Source organism: Enhydra lutris, unplaced genomic scaffold (genome assembly GCF_002288905.1).
Source record: "Enhydra lutris kenyoni isolate GAN:26980312 unplaced genomic scaffold, ASM228890v2 scaffoldscaffold4, whole genome shotgun sequence".
Taxonomy (NCBI): domain Eukaryota; kingdom Metazoa; phylum Chordata; class Mammalia; order Carnivora; family Mustelidae; genus Enhydra; species Enhydra lutris.
Window position 1 is genome coordinate 59,013,956 of NW_019154088.1, and position 21,135 is coordinate 59,035,090.

General features: G+C 38.8%; 1 protein-coding gene across 3 annotated transcripts in view; it reads right to left on the reverse strand.

Annotated features, from left to right (window-relative positions):
• Positions 1 to 468: 468 nt before the first annotated feature.
• LOC111160383 (protein phosphatase 2 regulatory subunit B'epsilon) overlaps positions 469 to 21,135 on the reverse strand; it is a 146,080-nt gene continuing 125,413 nt past the window's right edge. For 2 of the 3 annotated variants that reach the window (XM_022523477.1, XM_022523469.1), the window contains exons 9-14: positions 19,924 to 19,977; positions 19,770 to 19,820; positions 17,299 to 17,418; positions 13,721 to 13,848; positions 11,532 to 11,633; positions 469 to 5,252 (exon numbers count right to left, since the gene is read on the reverse strand). In XM_022523477.1, coding sequence (XP_022379185.1) covers positions 5,153 to 5,252; positions 11,532 to 11,633; positions 13,721 to 13,848; positions 17,299 to 17,418; positions 19,770 to 19,820; positions 19,924 to 19,977 — 555 coding nt within the window. In that variant the 3' untranslated portion in view covers positions 469 to 5,152. Of the gene's footprint in view, positions 5,253 to 10,110; positions 10,156 to 11,531; positions 11,634 to 13,720; positions 13,849 to 17,298; positions 17,419 to 19,769; positions 19,821 to 19,923; positions 19,978 to 21,135 lie in introns of those variants that run through there. The other variant, XM_022523486.1, reaches the window with a different exon arrangement.

Below are 21,135 nucleotides of genomic sequence, written 5' to 3' on the forward strand. Positions count from 1 at the left end.
CAATCATTCTTAGAACCCAGTTGCCACCCTATGAGGAAGCCCAAAGAAGTGCCACAGGGAGACCCATGTCTTAAGAACTGAGGCCTCTGGCTGAACCCCAAGGCAACAACCAGCACCAACTTGCCAGCTCTGTGAGGGAGCCACGCTGGAAGCGAATTCTCCTGCTTCGCTTGGTAAACCCAAGCTGACACCTGAGGAACAGAGACAAGATGTTCTTGCCAAGCCCGCCCAAACTGTGTATCTGTGAACAAAACAATTAATGGCTGGGTCATGCCACTAAGTTTTGGAGTAGTTTGTCACACAGCAAAAGACACTGGACCACTCCCCAACATTACATCCCCCCAATCATAAACTGGTTTGCTCACAAGCCTTGAACTCACAGCTAAATTGATCGAATCTCTGAGTCATAGGGTTCAAAAGGCAACGGGGGTCAGAGACAACACAGACAAACACGCACAGCCCGGCGCCTGAGAACTCGTCACTGCTTCTTTATTAGGATGTACCCGCAGTACAGAACCTCTCACACGTCTGTGAAAGGGGAAGGTTACATTTCTCTTCAGGAGCACCTTCTTTTTTGTTTCTGTTACCACTCCGACGAAAGTAAATAATTTTCAAAGAAAGACATTTTCAATTCCAAGTGTTTAAGACCCAGCTTGCATTTTGTTGTGTTTGAAAGGGAAGTAGCATATTTTAGCCAGAGCTGTAAGATTGTTTTGTGGCATTTTAACTTTGATGTGGATCAGAACTCTTCACTGTCTGGATGAACCAGTCTATAATTTTCATATGCAATTTTTCATATCAAAAATGTTTCATTTTTAATCTCTACCCACAAACAGATGCTCCTTTAAACACACACACACGCACACGCACACATACAAACAATTAAATTTAAAACCAGTATGAACCACAGCATTTCTAACAGGGAAAATAAACTTTTGCTGCCCTCTCCTGCTAAAACAATGAAATACTAAAATACCAATAGATTTATAAAGCTAAAGCGAAATTCTCAAACCAAAAACAATGGATATGTCATTCTCATTATACCTTGATCAAAAATCAGACAACAACCAGAAAATGTATTGATAATATTTATATTTGAAAGTTCCCCATTGATACATGAGGTCTGGATTACAACTTATTTACAATAAGTGATTTCAAAAAAAAAAAAAAAAGCAAAGGGAAGGGAAGGAAGAAGGAAAGGGTTGGGTGAGAGGGAGGGGAAAGAGGAGGGAGGGGAAAAAAGAGGGTGGGAGGGAGGCAGGGAAGAAAAGGAAACCTATATTCATAGACATCATCAAATGGGATGTTTATTTCCAAGAGATACTACTGCTGCTATCGTGCACAAGAAGCAGCACAAATTAACATTCCACTAGATCAAAATTTCCTCAACTTTCTCTCAAGATGCACAATCCTTTAAGGTTTTCAAAATTAAATACCGAGAAATATAAAACGCATTGCCAATATGCCTACTACAGAAATCCTTTGCAGGTCATTCCTTAACTTCACTCAGAGAAGCAGCTGAGCCAGAATATAAAAATAAAAATATCGATGTGCAAATAAAACACCACTGATCGTGTCTGGTGCCACCTTTTGCTACAGGTGACATAACTTTGTGATCACACTGGTTATAGCATCGAAAGAGAGAATCTCTTCCTTTCCTGGGCCAGCTCAGTGCACCTAATTAAAGGGAAAGAACAAAACGAGAGGGAAAACAAAAACAAAACCAAACCAAAAAAAAAACAACAACACAAAAAACTCTGAACACTTAAAAATGCCAATAACATCCATACATCTTCCCTTTCCCACCCCACCCCAATCCCCACAAAAAAATAAAAAAGCTTTTAAAGCTCTAAATATACTTTTTTTTTTCTTTCCATAGTGTGTTTGAGCCTAGGGCTATACATGTAAGTATAGCAGGTGCAATTACAAGCAGTTCCTGGCTCTGCACCCTGGACTGTCCCACGCATAGGAGGTACAAAATAAATTAAACCCTTCCATTTAGGCGAGCAAGCCCAAGATGAAGGAGCATAACCCTGCTTGTGAGTATCCAGCGGCATCGAGGGTATTATTTATTTCTTACTTTTTTTTATTTTTTATTTTATTTTATAAAAAACAGATGTCAGGGAGAGCAAAATATAGTAAGATTTAAAAGAACGAAAACTCAACACTGAAGGGAAACAACTGGGGACACTTGCACAATGAGAAAAGGAATGCATGCTTGATTCAAAGGAAGAGATGGGTCAGTTCACTCACATGGTTGTTCGGGGCCCCCAAGCCAGGCCCCAGCATCATTCTAAACCACAGGGTTTTTTGTTTTGTTTTGTTTTGTTCTTCCAAAGACACTCTTTATCCTACCCCTGGAACCAATATGGCAGGGATGAGGTTGGAGTGACCATCACTCACTAACTACAATATTTGCTATTTAAAAAATATATTTATATATAGTTCTGGAAATTATGAAGCGAACAAAATATAACACAAAGATGCATTTGTCACAACGAACTCAAGTTGCAGCAACAGCAGAGATGTGGGAAAGGACAGAGGGAGAGAGGGCTGCTGTAAATGCAGCAAGTACAGCCTGAACTATGTCACATAGTGCAACGGTCAGATCACCTCAGTTATTCTGCGTCACCGGACACAACATGACAAACGTCACATTGTCACTTTCGGTTAAAAAAGAAAAGACAGTGTTTCTTCTCAGAAGTTGCCCTATACATTTTAGACATATATTTATAATTGCGTCTGTAAATATGTCTAAAATTTGGCTTTGTTCTTCTCAGTTTGGAATGATCAAAATACAGAATTAACATCAAGAGTATCTGTGCAGTCCTCACCGTAACTCGGAGGTCAGGGAAAGGTGCAAAACGGGATCCTCGTCTTTCTCATTTCAAATGACTGCATTTCATTGTAATGGGCAGAGATATTTCATAAACTTGTGACTTTAATGTATTCTGTCTAAAGAGATGAACTGATGGCAAACAAAAGTTTATATTGTCAAAAACGTAATGCAGAGTCAAAGCTAACGGGCTCAAATCAAAAGGGCTAAAGGAGATGATTTGTTACAAATTTATTTTTTATCTTTAGTGTTTGAACTTGCACCTTTGCTCCGGCACTTTTAAAGTAAGTTGTTTCATTTTGGCAGCTCCTGCCAGCTTCACATTGAATCCCCATTAATGCTCTTAAAAAAAATCTCTTCATTCCATTAAACCATGTTGTGTTGGGTGTTGCATATGACTCTTTCACGGCTGTTTCTTTTTCAGAATTAATAGCCAAGTTTTGTTTTTGTCTTACAAAGTTACTGAGATGACAATATCCATCCTTAGTGGACTTTTATGCACAAACTGTGACCTGATAATCCTGAAACGCTTAATAGGGGAGAAAGGTCAGCGGCTCCCCCCCCCCACCTTTTCCTTGGAAACAATAAAACTGCATATTCTACTTTATATTTAAGTGGAAGGAAGAAAATATACAAGTCCATGTTGATATTATATTTCTATTAAGAGCAACAACAGTTCGTATGTTCATGTTTGCTACTATCACAATTCAGTACATGAACACAGAATCAGCTCTAGGCCACGAATACTGCTGGAGGTGATGGTTTAGGATTATCAACTCACTGCGGCCATGTCCATAACAAGCAAAAGCATCCTGAAAATAAATTCCAAAACATGTTATCTTTCAGTACATAATAACGCAACTGCATCAGGTAAGTACATACTGGACACAAATTTCATCGGCATTTTATCTCCCCAAGATGTTAGATTCCTCTTCTACATACAAAGCAGAGAGCCAATAAGGTATATGTATAATACAGCCCTAAGTTTTGTTTTGTTTTTCATTTTTTTCTTAAACAATTTGGTCACAATGCACCTTGGATAGAAAAGCATTTTTAAACTTTATTATTAATACTCAGGACATTAGGGATTTCCAGATTTTTTTCAGTAGCATTTGTAGAACCACTTTTGGTAACAAATACAGTAGTTAGGAATACGCATCCAATTCAGAATGCATAGTAATGTTTATCCTGAATCCTTTCTGGCTAAAAACAGGGCTGGCGCTGTGATGAGATATAGAACGAGAATCTACAAAAAACACTGTAATATGTTTGTTTTTTTCCCAGAGGCTACATCCTCTTTTGCTGGAATACTTTATAAATACATATTAAAAAGTAAGGCAACAACTCCAAACAGTCCAAGCTGTTTGCTCAACTCTCTTCCCAATTAGATTCGCAATCCTGGCGATCAATTTCATGGTTGTACTGTTTAGTGTTTGTCTTTCTTATTACAAAATGGTCCAAAAAGATGTTTTCTGACGTTTCTCGAACATCTCTGGTGTGTGTGCTCAATGATGTATGCAACTAATACTGGTCAGGTACTGAAGCCTATGATGTCCCAGGGCCTGTTTTCAAAGGATTCAAGACATTGATTTGGATTCACCATAAACTGATGCAGGAATCCAAAATTCCCTTCCCTACTATGTTTATCACCTCTTCTCTTTTACTCCTAATTTTAAAACTAAAGGAGTACCAGGACTACCTGGTTACTGGAAAGATGTTCACTCCAGCCACCAAAACTTTTATCAGGGACCTTTACAATTCCTGGCCCCATTCCACATGGACATTCAACTCATGAAGATGTGCAAAAGGAAAAGATGTTAAATTACAGTCAAGTTATCCAGAGGAGGATGTTATACAAACTTATAAGGAAATGACAGTCTTTCTTTTTTTCTTCCATTACTATAAATACATTTAACAGCTTAGCAGAAAGACAAGCTAAATTTAAGATTGTTCACATTTGAAAATTGTTTCATACTCTCTGCTAAGGATAAATAAGGAACTCCTGATAATAGAATTTTAACATAGCAATTTCATCAACAGATCTTTGAAGACTGCTTTTTTGTTTTTTAAAGAGGGTTAGAACAATGATCATGTTTGCAAAGTTCTGAGAAGTCCATCTACTGTCCAAACTTTGGATTGAAGTCCTTATTTTTTTTTTTTCCATTACTTAGAGACAGGTATATACAGTGCTGTTGTAATAATGAAACAAATGTGAAATCTACTGCAAAGTTGCACAATACAGAAAACTGTTGCTCCATCTTCTACTACATAAATGTGTGACTCCACAGGTTAGTGATGTTGCTGTCATTGTTTCTGTTAAGTTGGAATTATGCCATCACGTCTAAGCCCTCTCTTTAATTCCAGATCCTCCAGTTTTTTCCACAGTTCTTCACGCTCTTTTTCTTTCTTTTTCTCACTGGGGAGAAAACAGAATATAAGGTAAACAACTAGGAAAGTCAGAAAAGATTATCTAACAATACTGCCCCTTTGACATACTTTTCTCCCATGTAGGTTTCACAAGTAGTCTTTGAAAAGTTTGGCATTAAGCTTGTGGGTGTTTTCTCTTTTTGGTTCTTCTCTTGCTTTTTTTTCCCCTTGATACTTACATGCACAGAAAAGGAGTATCAATGTACTGAGCAAGAGATGACAAGACTAATTTTAAGATTTCACATGAATATTCCTTTATACTTAGCTTACTAATGAAAATTAACTTCAAAACAAAAATGGGGATCATTTCTATGTATCTGTTATCTTAGAGATCCAAAGACACATTAAATGATTTTTAAACGGGGTCTAGTTAAAATTTAATTTTCTGTCTCCAAATAGTTTCTCAAAAGGGAATGCTAGAGATTATACTGATACAAAGTCATAGGACAAGAAAATACACTTCCCCTTTAAGTATTCTATTTCCCCTACACTAAGTGTATTAAACTCTTTAGCAGAATCTTGTTCTTACTGGTATTAATAAACCACAAAATTCAAGTTATTAACTTATTTTGTACCTATATATATGACCAAATGAAATGTTCTTTTGTGATTTCAGTTTTAATGATCTGGAAGGATCGTTTACATTATTATGAATCAAATTTTTAATGTTCCAAGCCTTCAAATTTGAATATCAAGTTGACTAGCAATTTCCAGATTTTCAGATTTCACTGTCTGGTAAATTTGACTGAAAAACTGAATGTCCAAATTATGGTCAACAAATTTTATTTGTCAAGGACATTTTAGATCACCATAGTTTTATAAAAGAAAGGATGTTGATTTTAACATCAACCAGGTAGAAAGTATAAAATAGAGGAATATATATGACTATACTGTAAATTAAGTCAATTCCTATTAAAAATAATTCACTGCTGTCCCTAGCTTTCTCATACTGTGATGATCCACTAAACAACAGACTCAGATAATATTTGTGAATCTATAAATTCATATAATTCATGCCCTCTCTGGCATGGGGGATATGGTCCTTGTGCTACTTCACCCAGCAAGGATTTAACTTCAATTACAATAAAATATTTACTTAGGGAAGCCCACATAGGTTAAGTAAAACACGTATATAAGTCCAAAGCCTCATATTTTTTAATGTCATCACCAATTTTTTAAAAAAATTATCTGATATCGATAGCAACACAAATTAATTCATCCACTCTCCTGAAAAAAATCTCTAGAAACACCTAAGTAATCTTACATTCCCATTCCATAAGTCAGAGGAAATATTTAATTATGTAATATAATAACTAATATTATCATTTCATAATTAATTATTTCGGCAATTCAGGCCCTGTATCCTGAACTAGTTTCAGATATCTGGACTACAATATGCACAATATGAATTTCAAAGGCCATAACAATTTTTTTTTGAATGGCCAATCTAAAGCATTTATTTCCAATAAGGTAATATCATTTTCTTTTACTATTATCTAAAATAATCTGCTTTGTTTTTCCCTAATGATTTCAGAACAGTACATTTAACCAACAAAAAATCATTTAGTAAACATTTGTTTAGTATTTTTATACAGTGTAATAACAGTTCCTCGGTTTAAGAATGTTCTTCTAGTTTGCTGTTTGCCTTTTAATTTTACATTTAATTTTTTCTCAACTAAGTTGTACAATTTGTATTTGTAAAATCTCCTTTATTATACTTAAAAGGTCTTTTGCATCCCAAGATTAAATAATCATCTTCTCTATTACATTTTATGCTTTCCTTTTTTTTTTTTTTTTTTAAAGATTTTATTTATTTGACAGACAGAGATCACAGTAGGCAGAGAGGCAGGCAGAGAGAGAGAGGGGAAGCAGGCTCCCTGCTGAGCAGAGAGCCCAATGCGGGGCTCCATCCCAGGACTCTGGGATCATGACCTGAGCTGAAGGCAGAGGCTTTAACCCACTGAGCCACCCAGGCACCCTATGCTTTCCTTTTTTATATTTCTCTTTAAGTTATCTTTATCTTGTGATTTACGGGTCTAGTATAATTTTGTCCCATACAGTTAATCTTCCCAGAACCATTCATTGGTTAATTCATTCCCATCCCATTAAGTTTGGGTTCTTTATTTTTATTATGCACATACCTACACATACCTGCTTTGTTCAACTAACTTGCCATTCTTCCATCAAAATAACACTTGGAATTGCCAGCCACTTGGTAATGCATTTTAGTAATTGAACAAGTTGTCTTTGCTATTCCTTTTTTGGGGCAAATTCGTGATGAAGTTTAGACTTTATTCTTCATATGCCCCCAAAATTCAAATCATGTTTAGGATTACATCATGCTTATAACTTGGTAAGAATTAACATTTTTAAAATCAGTCTTCCTAGCCCATTTATGCAAATCTTCATTTACAAGTTCTTTTCTAAGACTTTTCTCTATGGAATTGAAAGCTGAGTCTCATCTCATCTCATTATACTGCTCTAAAGATGTCACCCCAGTCACTGCTGGAGACCACTGGGGTCTCCACTGGGGAGATCCACTTTGTTACAAAAGAAACCAACTTGCAGAGACGAGGAAGATTGTGCCCCAGTAGCATTTGTTTCCCTAAAATCAGCTCTTCTCCGCCCCTAACAATTTTTGAAATGATTATCTATTGGGTAATTTTGACCCTGAAACATGGTATTTTAAAGAGCAATAGGGACAAAATTAGATGATCCTCCCATCATTATGAATTCCAGATTCTTGACTGTAAGCTGTTCGGTTAAATTAATCATTTTTGGTTTCTCGGTAAAGGAATAATACTAGGTCTAAATAAATGTTATCATGGAACACTGATAACCTTTTCATTTGGATGGAAAAGAAGGTGGTAAGCAAGGGCCTAAGAACTTTCTTCAACTAAAACACAGGTTAAACATATGTTAGGTTCATACTGCCCTAATCTGAAGTTTAAATTAAGTGCTGACATCATTAAAACACTCATCTTGCTACTGAAACATCTCAGTCGCATCTTTGATCAAAAGTTTTATGGCATTCAATAAAATTTATCCTGTGGGGCTTTTCTTCCAGATGAACTTTATGCTGAGTTATTAAACATCTTTTATACTGACAACTTCATCATCAAAAATTCTAAATATTTCTGAAATAGTTACTATCGTCCCATTCTTTCCTACTTTTCTCTCTCCCTGTAGGTGGGAATTTTAAAGCTTAACCACACTGTCCTGCTAGGAATAGGGATACTGTCAATTCTCTTCCAATTTCAATTTCACATAGCACAAATGCTGGCATAGGTATCTTAACAGTGCTAGTTATTCCGCTTACTATTTTCAGATTTATATAAAAATTTGATCTACTGCAGAGAAAGGGGAACCCTCCTACACTGTTGGTGGGAATGCAAGCTGGTGCAGCCACTCTGGAAAACAGCATGGAGGTTCCTCAAAAAGTTGAAAAGAGAGCTACCCTACGACCCAGCAATCGTACTACTGGGTATTTACCCTAAAGATACAAATGTAGTGATCCAAAGGGGCATGTGCACCCGAATGTTTATAGCAGCAATGTCCACAATAGCCAAACTATGGAAAGAACCTAGACGTCCATCAACAAATGAATGGATAAAGATGTGGTGTATATAGATACATATACACACATACACACACAAAATGTATATATATATATATATATACAATGGAATACTGTGCAGCCATCAAAAGAAATGAAATCTTAACATTTGCAACAACATGAATGGAACTGGAGGGTATTATGCTGAGCGAAATAAGTCAATCAGAGAAAGACTTATCATATGATCTCCCTGATATGAAGAATTTGAGAGGCAAAGTGGGGGGTCTGGGGGATAGGGAAGGAAAAAAATGAAACAAGATGGGATTGGGAGGGAGACAAACCCTAAGAGATTCACAAAACAAACTGAGGGTTGCCGGGGGGGGGGGGGGGGGGGAGGAGGATAGGGAGAGGGTGGTTGGGTTATGGACACTGGGGAGGATATGTGCTATGGTGAGGGTTGTGAAGTGTAGAAGCCCGACGATTCACAGACCTGTATCCCGGGGCTAATAATACATTATATGTTAATTTAAAAAAAATTTGATCTACACCAAAACATTTCAATTTGGTGCCATCCAGAAATAAACTCCTCCAGGTAATTCTTCTCTAAGAGCACCAAATAAATCTCTCCTTTCTCTTTTCCTGTTCCCACATCCAGGGAGAAGCCAACTGTCTATTCAGTACAATCTGTTATAGCTTGTTTGACAAAATACTACCCTTACTTAAAAAAAAATCCTTCTCTCGTTAAAATCCACTCACAATAAGTCGCTCTAATACACTAGATCTTCAGAATCAACTCTGCTGTGTCTATTCTTGGACCCCTTGGTCAACAGTACCTTTTCCAAGAATTTGGTCTATTTAGCTTAGATGATAAATGATCAGAAAACAGTTTTACCACTGAAACTCAATAAATAGTAATTTAATTTCATTTGAATATTTTAGAAATAAGGTCTTCATTTGTCTTAACTGGACTCTACAGATTTTTATTTAGTCCTTATTGACTAGGATAATCATTATGGGTTTTTGGTTGCTATAAAGAGAAAGGACATTATGTACAACACACTCTTTAATGGTATGCCACAGTATGAGAATGTGCTCTTTATTTCTTCTACTTAGATGACATTTTTAAAGACTTGAAGTTTGACACGAGGAGGGTTACAAATGTAATGATTTACAACACCTGTAAATATTTAAAAGTTCTTTAAATTACAAGTATGGTACAACATATCCCATAACTGATACTTATTCCAATATTGTATAAAATATCCCAGCTTCTTCTGTCTATAGCTGAACACTTGCCATATTCCATAATTAAATTGCTCTTCAATATAACCAGATCCTGGTAATTTTTGTAAAAAAAAAAAAAAAAAAAAAAAATCACTGTGATAGTCCTTCACCCCGCCACAAAATCTTTTCCCTCATTGCTCTTTTTATCAGTAAAATGCAAGTAACACATGCAAAATCAGGCAAAGCGAAGAAGCAAGGCAACCACAGACAGCTTTGATCAGGAGGTTCAGCAAGGCCTTGGGTATGAACACTCACTCATACACATCCCTGGGATCTTCTAAGTCTGTGGTTTTGTAATACACAAAGCTGACATTTGCTTCTGGATCCAAGCCAAACCAGAAGCCCAACTATTAACAAGCTCTCTAGACTTTCCTCAAGGTCACCAAGTGTATCAATCCCATGGTCTGAATATTTGTGTCCTGTCCCACCCAAAATTCCTAGGTTGAGATCCTCACCCTCTGGGTGATGGGCTTAGCAGTTGCACTTTTGGGAGATGATTAGGTCATAAGGTTGGGGCCCTTGTGATTGGCATTAGTGACCTTATAAAAGAGATCCCACTGAGATTCACTGTCCTCTTCTATCACATGAGACATGGTGAGAAGGGGCTGGCTAAGAATCAGAAAGAAAGCCCTTATCCAACCAGGCTAGTACCACAACCTTGGCTTCCTGCCTCCAGAACTCAGAGATAAAAATTTCTGTTGTTTAAAAGCTACCCATAACTTGGTGATATTTTGTTATTAGCAGACCAAACGAACCAAGACAACATCTTTTGGGAAGTTGGACATGTTGAACAAGAAATAACAAAGTTGAAAAATCATGTAAATGAAATCAAGAAAGGCCTTACTAAGCCATAAGTGTTTATGTAAAGAGTTCAACTGGTTTTTCCTTATTTTTGGTCTCAAACATTTCAAGATTGCTAGAATACCAGACTCTTTACTTCCATATTCTTTTCATTGTCCTTTAAATCCTAATGAACTTGTGTTCTGGAGCAGTAAGTTAGTTCTGGGCCAAGGAACTAAACAAAAATGGTGCCTCACCCCTCCTGCTGCTGGGTAAATTACACAAGATGTGCCCCCAACTCCAGTTCAAATAAGTTCAGAATGGGAGTGAACCCCATGGCAAACCACGCCCACCCGGAGGCAGGAAACATCCCTGAAATATGCATGACATGCCAGGCCCTTAACCCTGAGGAAGAAGAGAAACATTATGGAGGGGAAGGAGGAAAGTAGCCTTTCTTAAAATGATACTTTGTTACCTCCTGGCATGCTAATGAAGACACAGCTAATGAGCATGCAAAAATGAACATATAAATAAATTAAACTGTGCTGCTTAGGATTTCGGGTGCAATTAGGCAACTGCAGCAAAGAGCAAGGAAAGAAGAACTCAACAGTTTTATGCACAGCTGACAAAAAAGCTTTAAAAAGTTACCGCTGACGATCTGACTTGTATGTGGCTGTCAGCTCATCAAACATGGTGCTGTTCATTTCCATAAATGCCTTCAACACATTGTACACTAGCGCCACGATAGCCCTGGGAAGCACAGAGAAAAGAGAACGTGTTGGTTAGTCTTACATAACGGGAGGTGCACTGAGAAAGCCAGAGCACCACGGCGTCTGAATGAATTCCTTGTATTGCAGAATCTCCATCCCTTCTCCGTTGGAACAACTAGAAAGGACCTACGGTTCATTTCCACATCAAGAGAATTCTATTCTTTACTATTCTAGGCAAGATATCTTTCTGAGGGGTTGACAGGATCAGAAAAAGAAAAATCTAATTTTGCCCTTCTAATTATTGGTACCCAGAATAGACTTGCCTGTGGGCACTTGTTAACTTCATTTAGTAAAAGGACAAGAATAAAAATAAAGCCACTTCACCCTAAAAAGGAGCACCTGTGCTAGGACTAACCTTAGAGACTTAAATTTGCACAGAATGCTTTATTATACTTATTTATTTAGAAAGGGAAATGGGGAGAGAGGCATTTGGGGGGGGGGGCAGTGAGAGAGAGGTGGGGGGAAGGGCAAAGGGAGAGAATCTAAAGCAGGCTCTACACCCATCACAGAGACCAATGCAGGGCTTGACCTCACAACGCTGAGATCATGACCTGAGCCAAAGTCAAGAGTTGGATGCTTAACTGACTGAACCACCCAGGCACACCTAGAATTTTATTTTTAAAGTGATAATACACATAATTCATCAAAATCAAAACCTGTTCTCATTGTAACAAATAATATATATGTTATTCATATAACCTCTGTAACCTCTGTAAACTGGGTAGTTTACTACGCGTTAAGTTTCTAGCTGTGATTTGTTTCAGTCCATTCACGCCTGCTAAGTCTCCTTGCTGACCCAACACATACTCTGGTAAGGTGACGGCAAGCTGGTGATGGCTCCTATTAGCTATGAAACAGCTAAATGGCCAAAATGGCAGCACATCTTTATCAAGAGGAAGAATAAGCTCTTGACAACATGAGGACAGTGACCGTGACAGGCTTGGTATCTTCCAAGTAGACTCTAAATATTGCCCTTTGCAAAAATGTGCCTTACTCCTGTTTTGCTACAAACTAGCAACCAATGCTGCTGAAGAAAGCACTGGTAAGTTAGCCACAAGTGAAATAAACCATGGGTTTGATGCTTCCAAAACGTAAGTGTATTTGCTCTGTTGCTTCTGCCCTGTGCCCATTAAAAGGAGAACTTCAGCTCCCTTCTGCTGGGGTGAATGACCTTCTCACGGACAACGGGCACAGGTGGAGAAGGGCCAATACAGAACACTGGGCAGTGACAGACCCTCGCCAGAACCACTCGCTAAGTCTTCAAGACCTAGATGAGTGGGTGACCTAGATGATGAGTCTTCACTGTTTACAAGTTCTAGTAACAAACTTTGGCAAATTTGGAGAGAACATGAACAATGACTTAGTTGGTTTTTAAGAAATGCATCATGCTAAAATGCAAATCAATTCAAGCATGTTCCTCTTTACTACTCCTAAGTGTTTCCTTATCTTCCACTGGTGAAGGTGCACGTGGTCTGCACTCCCCTTTTTAACCCCATCTTCCAGCATCCTCCCCAAAAGACCAGGTACTTTAGCCCTCTCAAATTCACACGTTTCAGAACCTGACAGGTGACTGTTACATTTTGGGGCCTTCTAATGTGAAGAAGAGACCCACACTACCAAAGGGCCCCCCCCCATCCCATCCACCTGCCGTATTCCTGTAAGACTCGGTTTGAGCATCACCGCCCCATCAATATCCACAAAACCCTCCTCTCACTCCAGAGTATCCCCAAAATAGTTCTGCTACATTCACAAGCAAATCAGGAACCTCTCGAGTAAACAGATACTTTACAAAACAGTGTTTTTTAAATGCTGTTATGTTAAACTATCTGCTTGTGAGTCTCCCTAACACTGGTCAGTGAATTTCTAACAGATGTGCATTTTCATGTATCTGCCTTTACCAATCTTTACCAACATGCACAGCATCTGGCACATAGCAAGCACTCAAGGCATTTTATTAAGTAAAAGAGGAGGAGGGAAAGAGAGAAGGAAAGGGGAGGGAGGGAAGGAAAGTGGAGGAAGGAAGAATGGGAAGGGAGGGAGAGAAGAAGGGAGAAACTGAAAACCTACGGATTCCAATGTTCTTTTGAAATCCTATAAAGACTGGAAAACATGATGGGAAGGATGACATTGGAGTTTTCTTCTATCAAACTCATGATGTATTCATTATTCCAATAATACAGGGCCCTTTCTGCCACCTTTGAAAAAAAAGAAAAAAAAATATTAAGAGCGAGAAAAAAGACTGATAAAGCAAATTTAAAAATCTCTCCAAACAAAAATATTTTAAGACTGTTTTTTATATCATTCAATCAAATGTGAAGTTAAATATTTATCACACTTTACATTTTTGTGGATTTCAATTTCAGAAAGTTCTAAAGTGGTTCATCAATTTGTGGAAGGAAAAAAAATTTTCCTGCCTATTTCTTTATGTTATCCTTTTTATACCACCCATTTCATCTGATTCCACATTTTCCCCAGCCAGCCCCCGAACTCCAAACATCTCTTCTTTACTTCTAGATGCACACTGCTGTCCATGTGTCTTTAACCCTCTTCTGGCTCATCTCTTTCATCTCACACACTTCCGATCACCCTGAGGGGCCAGCACAAAGCTGGTATTTGGGAAAATCTAGCTGCTCATCTCTGGAGAACATTCTTATTCGCTAAGCACCTTTCTTCTCTGGCCAGCCATTCTGTAGGCAGAATGTGCCATCCTTACCGCCATCCGGGACTAGGTGCCCTTGGGTTTACTGTACAGACAAAAAGGCTGAGGCTCAGAGAGACTAATACCCTCACAAGGTCACCCTGTTAGGAAGGTGAAAACTGGGACTCAAGACGAGTGACCAGACTCTTTCCAAAGTTTATTTCCGGTCCCTTTCTTTGAACTGGGTAAGCCGGATGGGAGTCACTCAGTTTTTGGACTCAGAGACACTGACTGTACACACACCTGCTTGCCATCTCCGATCTGTTTTTCTTTGACCACCATGCTATCCAACTGACTCTATGATTTCAAAGGAAGACCTCAAAAAAAATAACCTAAACAATCTAAAAAGTAGTCAAACCAAAAATCTCAAAAAAGTTAAGATCTCCTCTTAGAGATAGTTTTTAAAAGGGAAAAAGAAAAAAAGAGTGGCTTTGTTCATCCATCCAGATTAAGAAATTACATTCTAATTTAATAAATTAAATTTAAATTAAACTTAAATTTAATAATTTAATTTAATGACATGGTACAAGATGTACCGACCAGGAGACTCTGAGAAATTAAGCCTTTCCACTTACATTATTGAACTTGTTTCAAAAAAAAAAAAACAAAACAAAAAAAACCCTGGGACTCATGAGGCACTAGACTCTGAGAGTACAAAGAAAATAATCATTACTCAATGTTTACCCTATGCCAGGCACTGTGCTAAGTGTTTCACATACATATTATCTCATTTAATCCTCACAACCAACACATAGCGTAAGGACCATTATTTCCATTTGGCAAATGAGGAAAATGAGCCCAGAGTAGGTAAACCCCTGCCTCAAGGCCATGTGTATCTGTTTGTTGTCATGCAAAATCACTTTCAGAGAGTAAATCAGTATCCAGTAAAGCCCCTTAAAGAGGAAAAGCACTGCTTATGCAAAGCAGAAATGAGCAGAATCAGGACAGAATCATTACTTTCCTGGGACCACTGTCGTCCTTGCACATTGGTGCGGTCTCTGACTGGAGACCTCTGACCCCGATGCCACACCGGAGGGCAAGGAATGAAAGGCGTGTGGCTACACAGAGTGGCACTTAAAAAATGTTTGCTGGCTGCACCAACAAACACTTAATAAATGAATAAAGAAGAACCTCTTTACTGTCTTTTCTTTTGTTCTAAATTTTACTTTGGCCAAATAATTTTAAATTCTCTTTTCTTTCTGCTATGGATAAAATTGTCCCCTCAAATTCATCATTGAAGCCCTAATCCCCAGTATGAGTGTATCTGGAGACAGGACTTCCCAGAAGTTAATTAAGGTTAAATGAAGTCATAAGGGCAGGGTCCTAATCCAGCGGGCCTAGTGGTCTCAAGAGGAGGAAAAGAGAGATCTCTTTCCTCACACACACACTGAGGAAGGCCATGTGAGGACACTGTGAGAAGGCAGCCAGCCATCTGCAAGCCAGAGAGGGAGCCCTCACCAGAAGCAGACCAGGCTGGCACTATGATCTCAGACTTACAGCCTCCAGCATTGTGAGAAATAAGTTTCTGTGGTTTAAGCCACATGGTCTGTGGTGTTTTGTTATAGAAGCCTCCTGTGATCTGAAAGCTTCTGTACCCAGAAAATTCATATGTTGAGATCCTAATCTCCAAAGATGATGGTACTGGTGGGCGAGGGCTTTGGAAGGTACTGAAGTCACAAGCCTGGAGCCCTTATGAATGGGATTAGTGCTAATAAAACAGGCTCCAGGGAGATCATTAGCCCTTCTGCCAAGTGAGGATACAAGAAAACCACAACTCAAAGGAGAGGCCTCACTCAACTGTGCTATGGCACCCCGATCTCAAACTTCCAGCCTCCAGAAACAAGAGAAATAAATTTCTGGGGTTAATAAGCCACCCAGTCGGCAGTATTTTGTTATAGCAGCCTGAGTGGACACAGCCGTGCTTACTAGACACTTTGTCTCCTTTCTAAGCTTCTGTGCATCATTTAAGCCTCCCTGGTGATCTTAAAAGAGATTTCTGGAAGAAAAGGGGGTGGAGGGGGCTTCTGCTCCTTGCTTTCCACAATATCAAACCTCCTGATGAAAACTGAAAAATGAGGTAGACAATCCAGAGCTTGGGGAAAAAGCCCACTGCTGAGTCTATCTCGTTAGCTGTGGGATTCTGTGCTACCAACGACAATCCGAACCATCCTTCGAATCAGCAGGCAGTATATGGAGAGTTAATTTTCAAAGTCTGTGATTCGGACCTTCAGTTAGACAGCGAAAGGACAGAAAACGACACGTTTTCTTTCGCTCCAGATCAACCCCTTCCCTCCTGCGTGCGTTCTGCAACAACAGCCCCAGTTGAGAAAAAGGTTGTCAGGTTCACTTCCCTGTGATCCCTGCAGTGGCCACAGGGAGGCAGAGTGGTGCCATGGGAAGGTGACCAGCTTTCACAAGAAGGTACACCTAACTGACTTCACTCCTTAGGAACTTGCGGCCCTTAAGCAAATCATTCTGAGTCTCGAAAACAGCGGGGTTGGGGGTAAGCAGGGAGGGCAGAGCCTCGTAGGATAAAGTGAAATTTATAAATAAGGTATGAAAAGCATCTAGCACAGTATATATGCGTGTTCTCCTTGCCTCTTAAGCTTTATTTTGCACTCTCTCTTATATTCTATAAATCCTACCAGTCCACCTCTTACTCGGCCATTTTATTGGAGACAAGTTATTTTACCACTTAGACCTTCGGTGTTCATGAGAGTGATCATGAGAACTAAAGTTACTAGGCAGAAAGCACCATCAAAGGAGCTGTCATACTGCACGTGTTCAAGACAAAGGTGGTTACGATAAAAATTATTATTGTATGAGAAAATAGCAAATAAAAAACAAGCAGCTAGTACCCATGGCATGTCTTTCAATACAAATAAAACTTAATCAAATAACATCTGTTGCTCAGGCCACTGCGGTTCATCCTCTCTTTACTACTAACCTGAAAATGGGGGCTAGATACACACTTGGCAATTTGTTTAAACAAAGGTTCTTGAATTTTAACAAATTGTGAGGGTTCAATCACATCCAATATTTCTTCCAGCTCCCCAAGGAACATGACCTGTAAGTACATACAAAACACAAAATATCAGGTACTTCATGTAAAAATCCAAATGAATGATGAGGATTAATTAGAGTTTATTATGTTTTAAGAAAAATTTACACCTAAAACAAAACAGGAACAAATTACGCATCGTCTTATGTTAGATGTTCATGTCACAAAGAGTTCAGCAGAGGGCACCTGTTAAGAGCGAATTCTCTATAGTTTTGAAAGTATGATTCTATTTACTTTGAAAAAAAATCCTCTACATGCTACATCTATAACCCAGAACAAGGGGCACTTACACATTGCAGTGGGGCCCCTGCGGAACAACAGCCATGTCTCCGTGGGGCGCTCCTCTCTATTGCTATCAACCTGGCATTTGCCCCCCTACTCTTATTTTTCAAACAGTGGGAGAGCAGCCTCCTGCATGGATGGACAGAAGTTCACGGTGGCACATGCAGCTATCTGCGAAATGTTTTCAGCCCCTGCTGTGTGCTAGGAGCTCTTCTAGGGTACACTAGTTAACAGAACACAGAGAGCCGGAGACACACAAATGGGCAGGTTCACCCATACACAGGTACCACTTTAAACCCATGAGCACACACTGACCCAATCTGCACACGGACAAACGTGTGCACAACTGCTCACCATATAGCACAATGAATCCCAGCCTCAGCACCATGGGTCTCAAGAAAGAGAGCTCTAATCCCCCCCCCCCAAGATTTACCTATTTATTTTAGAGAGAGGGAGAGCGAGTGTGAGCTCGTAAGGCAGGGGGAGGGACACAGAGGGAAAGGGAGGCAAGAAGACTTCTCTGCTGGGAGCCTGACACAGCTGATCCCAGGACCCTGAGAACATGACCTAAACCAAAAATCAAGAGTTGGACGGTTGACTGAGCCACCCAGGCGCCCTGAAACGGAGCTTTTAGGTCACAAAATGGAGCCAAGTCAATAGCACAGTCAACTGTTTTCAATATAATGGAAAACTGACAGAGAAATAAGAACCAGTTACCTATTTAGGCATTAAAAAAATAATAATAATAATAATTACCTTAGGAAAAAATTAGGCAATTAAAATATGAAAAATGACCGTGTTTTCCTATCTTGAGGTGCATCTGGATAGCAATATATAGCTTAATTTTGTCACACAGGTATTAAAAAATTAGATGACTTTCTGAAATTGTGTAAATTAGGGTTTTGAAGAATTGAAACTAATTGAGAAGGAGCATATTTCTGTTAAAAGTAATATACAGGGGCGCCTGGGTGGCTCAGTGGGTTAAGCCGCTGCCTTCGGCTCAGGTCATGATCTCAGGGTCCTGGGATCGAGTCCCGCATAGGGCTCTCTGCTCAGCAGGGAGCCTGCTTCCCTCTCTCTCTCTACTTGTGATCTCTCTCTCTCTCTCTGTCAAATAAATAAATAAATAAATAAATAAAAATCTTAAAAAAATTTTTAAAAGAGTAATATACAGTAAGTAAGCTGTAGACCCTTGCCATTTGTCAACATACATAGAGAAGTTCTCCCAAAATTCTCTCCCAAATGTCAAACTGACAGATGACCTTTCTTGCTGGGCCATTTTCCACGTGGCCTCTATAGGAGAGTGAGTACAGACATGGCATCCGGCTAGCCTCACTTCTAAGCTAAGACTTACTCCCAGCACATGGCACATACTGGTTAGGTTTTGGCAAAAGTATAAATAATCGTAGGTCAGAAATTTCCAGTTCTGTGAACACCTTAAACTAAAGGTCTGTAATATATTTTAAAATTGTACATCTCTATTATATTTTAACATTGGGTATTTGGGCAGGTTGCTCTAGCATCTATCTACAGCAACACCAAAGCCTCCATCCTAGGAGTGGTCACTAGAAAGGTGACTTTGATAAAGCTAGACAGCGAGACACATGACAACAGCCTGACTAGGGTTTCCCTGGGACTGAGCAGAGCATGATGGAAGTTCAGGGTTCAGGAATCACGGTGGCGGATTCCTAATCACTTAATACTTAGCATACCCAGGCAGGCAACTTAAGCTCTCTATGCTTCAATTTGAAAACTAGTAAAATGTGAATATTTACAGTCCTGCTTTAGAGAGATAAAATGAAGATTGGATGGGATGCCTGGGTGGCTCAGTTGGTTAAGTGTCTGCCTTCAGCTTGGGTCATGGTCCCAGAGCCCTGGGATCGAGTCCCACACCAGGCTCCTTGCTCTGCAGGGAGCCTGCCTCTCCCTCTGCTTATACTCTTTCTCTCTCTCTCAAGTAAATGAGTAAAATCTTTTTTAAAAAATGAAGATTGGATGAAATAATGTATTTTTACACATTGGCTCAGAGCCTGACACTCTAGTAAGTTCTTAACACCCCAACATTAAGCACTTACCTCTTTTTGACTACATGTTTTAGGCCAAAATTTCATTAACCCCCTAATAACCTAAAATGAAAAGGAGAAAAACAATGGCAATGAATTTCCCAAATACACTTCATGAAAGGTAGTCTTTTTGAAGTTTTTTGAAATTATAGAAAAAAATACTTACTGGTTCTGTGAGTGAAGGATCTTTCTCCAGAAACTGTACTATGCAATACGCCAGCTGGAGAAACAGAAAAATGAAAGACAAAATTGGAAATGCTATATACTCAAAAAGACTCAAAAGACATATTAAAACTTCCTAAAAAGTTTCTAGACTCTGGTTTTAGTAACTTCATGTTCAATTCATCTTAAAAATAAAATATAAAGTGAAAAAAAAAAGCTACTTTTTCAAGCCAAAGATTGACACTAATAACACCCCAGGGGAATTTTTTTTTTTTTAAAGAATACTAAGACATGAAGTATCCAGCTAATGAAAAGCAGAAATATCAGTCAGTATATTCTGAAAGTATCTCATCTACATACGGTCTAAGCGACATCTCATGGGCTTCCTTTCTCTTTTTGCCAACCTCAACAGTACTGGGTTTTACTGTGTTTCTAGAAGGGCCCTAGACAAAACGTAGGCAGCACTTACTAAACACCCTGCTGACTGCCTAAAGTGGCCCGTGCAAACTGAAGCAGTTTCATGAAGAGACAAAAGGTTGTACCTGCCACAGCTGGAGGAGGGAAGAGTTTTACATCTCTGATGCTGGCTCATCTAGGTTAAGAATTCTTTTACACGCTCATGAAATGTGATAGCCTATTTCAAATACTAGAGGCAAGATTTGTAAAAGGGCTCGTAAAGATTTTTGGACAAGAAATCCACCCTTGCGAAACAACATTTTGATGGTGTTCTAAATTGGAAACATATGGACTAATTTTTCCTCGAAACACAGAATTTCACATTTAAAGAGGAACATTGCTCAGAAAAATGTGTGACATTTTTATACAAACTCAAAACATTCCCATTGGTTTGGAAAACTAAAATTAAAATGCCACCACATCATTTATCTGTCCCCTAGTGACATGCTCACCACACAAGGCAGTGTTAGCACAGAAAACAGACTTGGGTCAAGACAGAGTAGGCTCTTTAAAGTAATGGAGGCTAAAAATAAAAGGATGTGAAAATATTGATTTGTTGACTTGTGAGGATGTTTATTTATGTGTATAAAGTGAGAAGGAAATAGTGAATTAACTAGGGGGCAAAGAGCAACTGATAGACTAATGCAAAGGAGGAGATAAAATATTCCAGAATACTCCAAAATGATTACACATGTCCAAAGCTTTAAATCTGAAAAACCCATATATTTGATTGTATATAACATGTTCAACATATAATTTT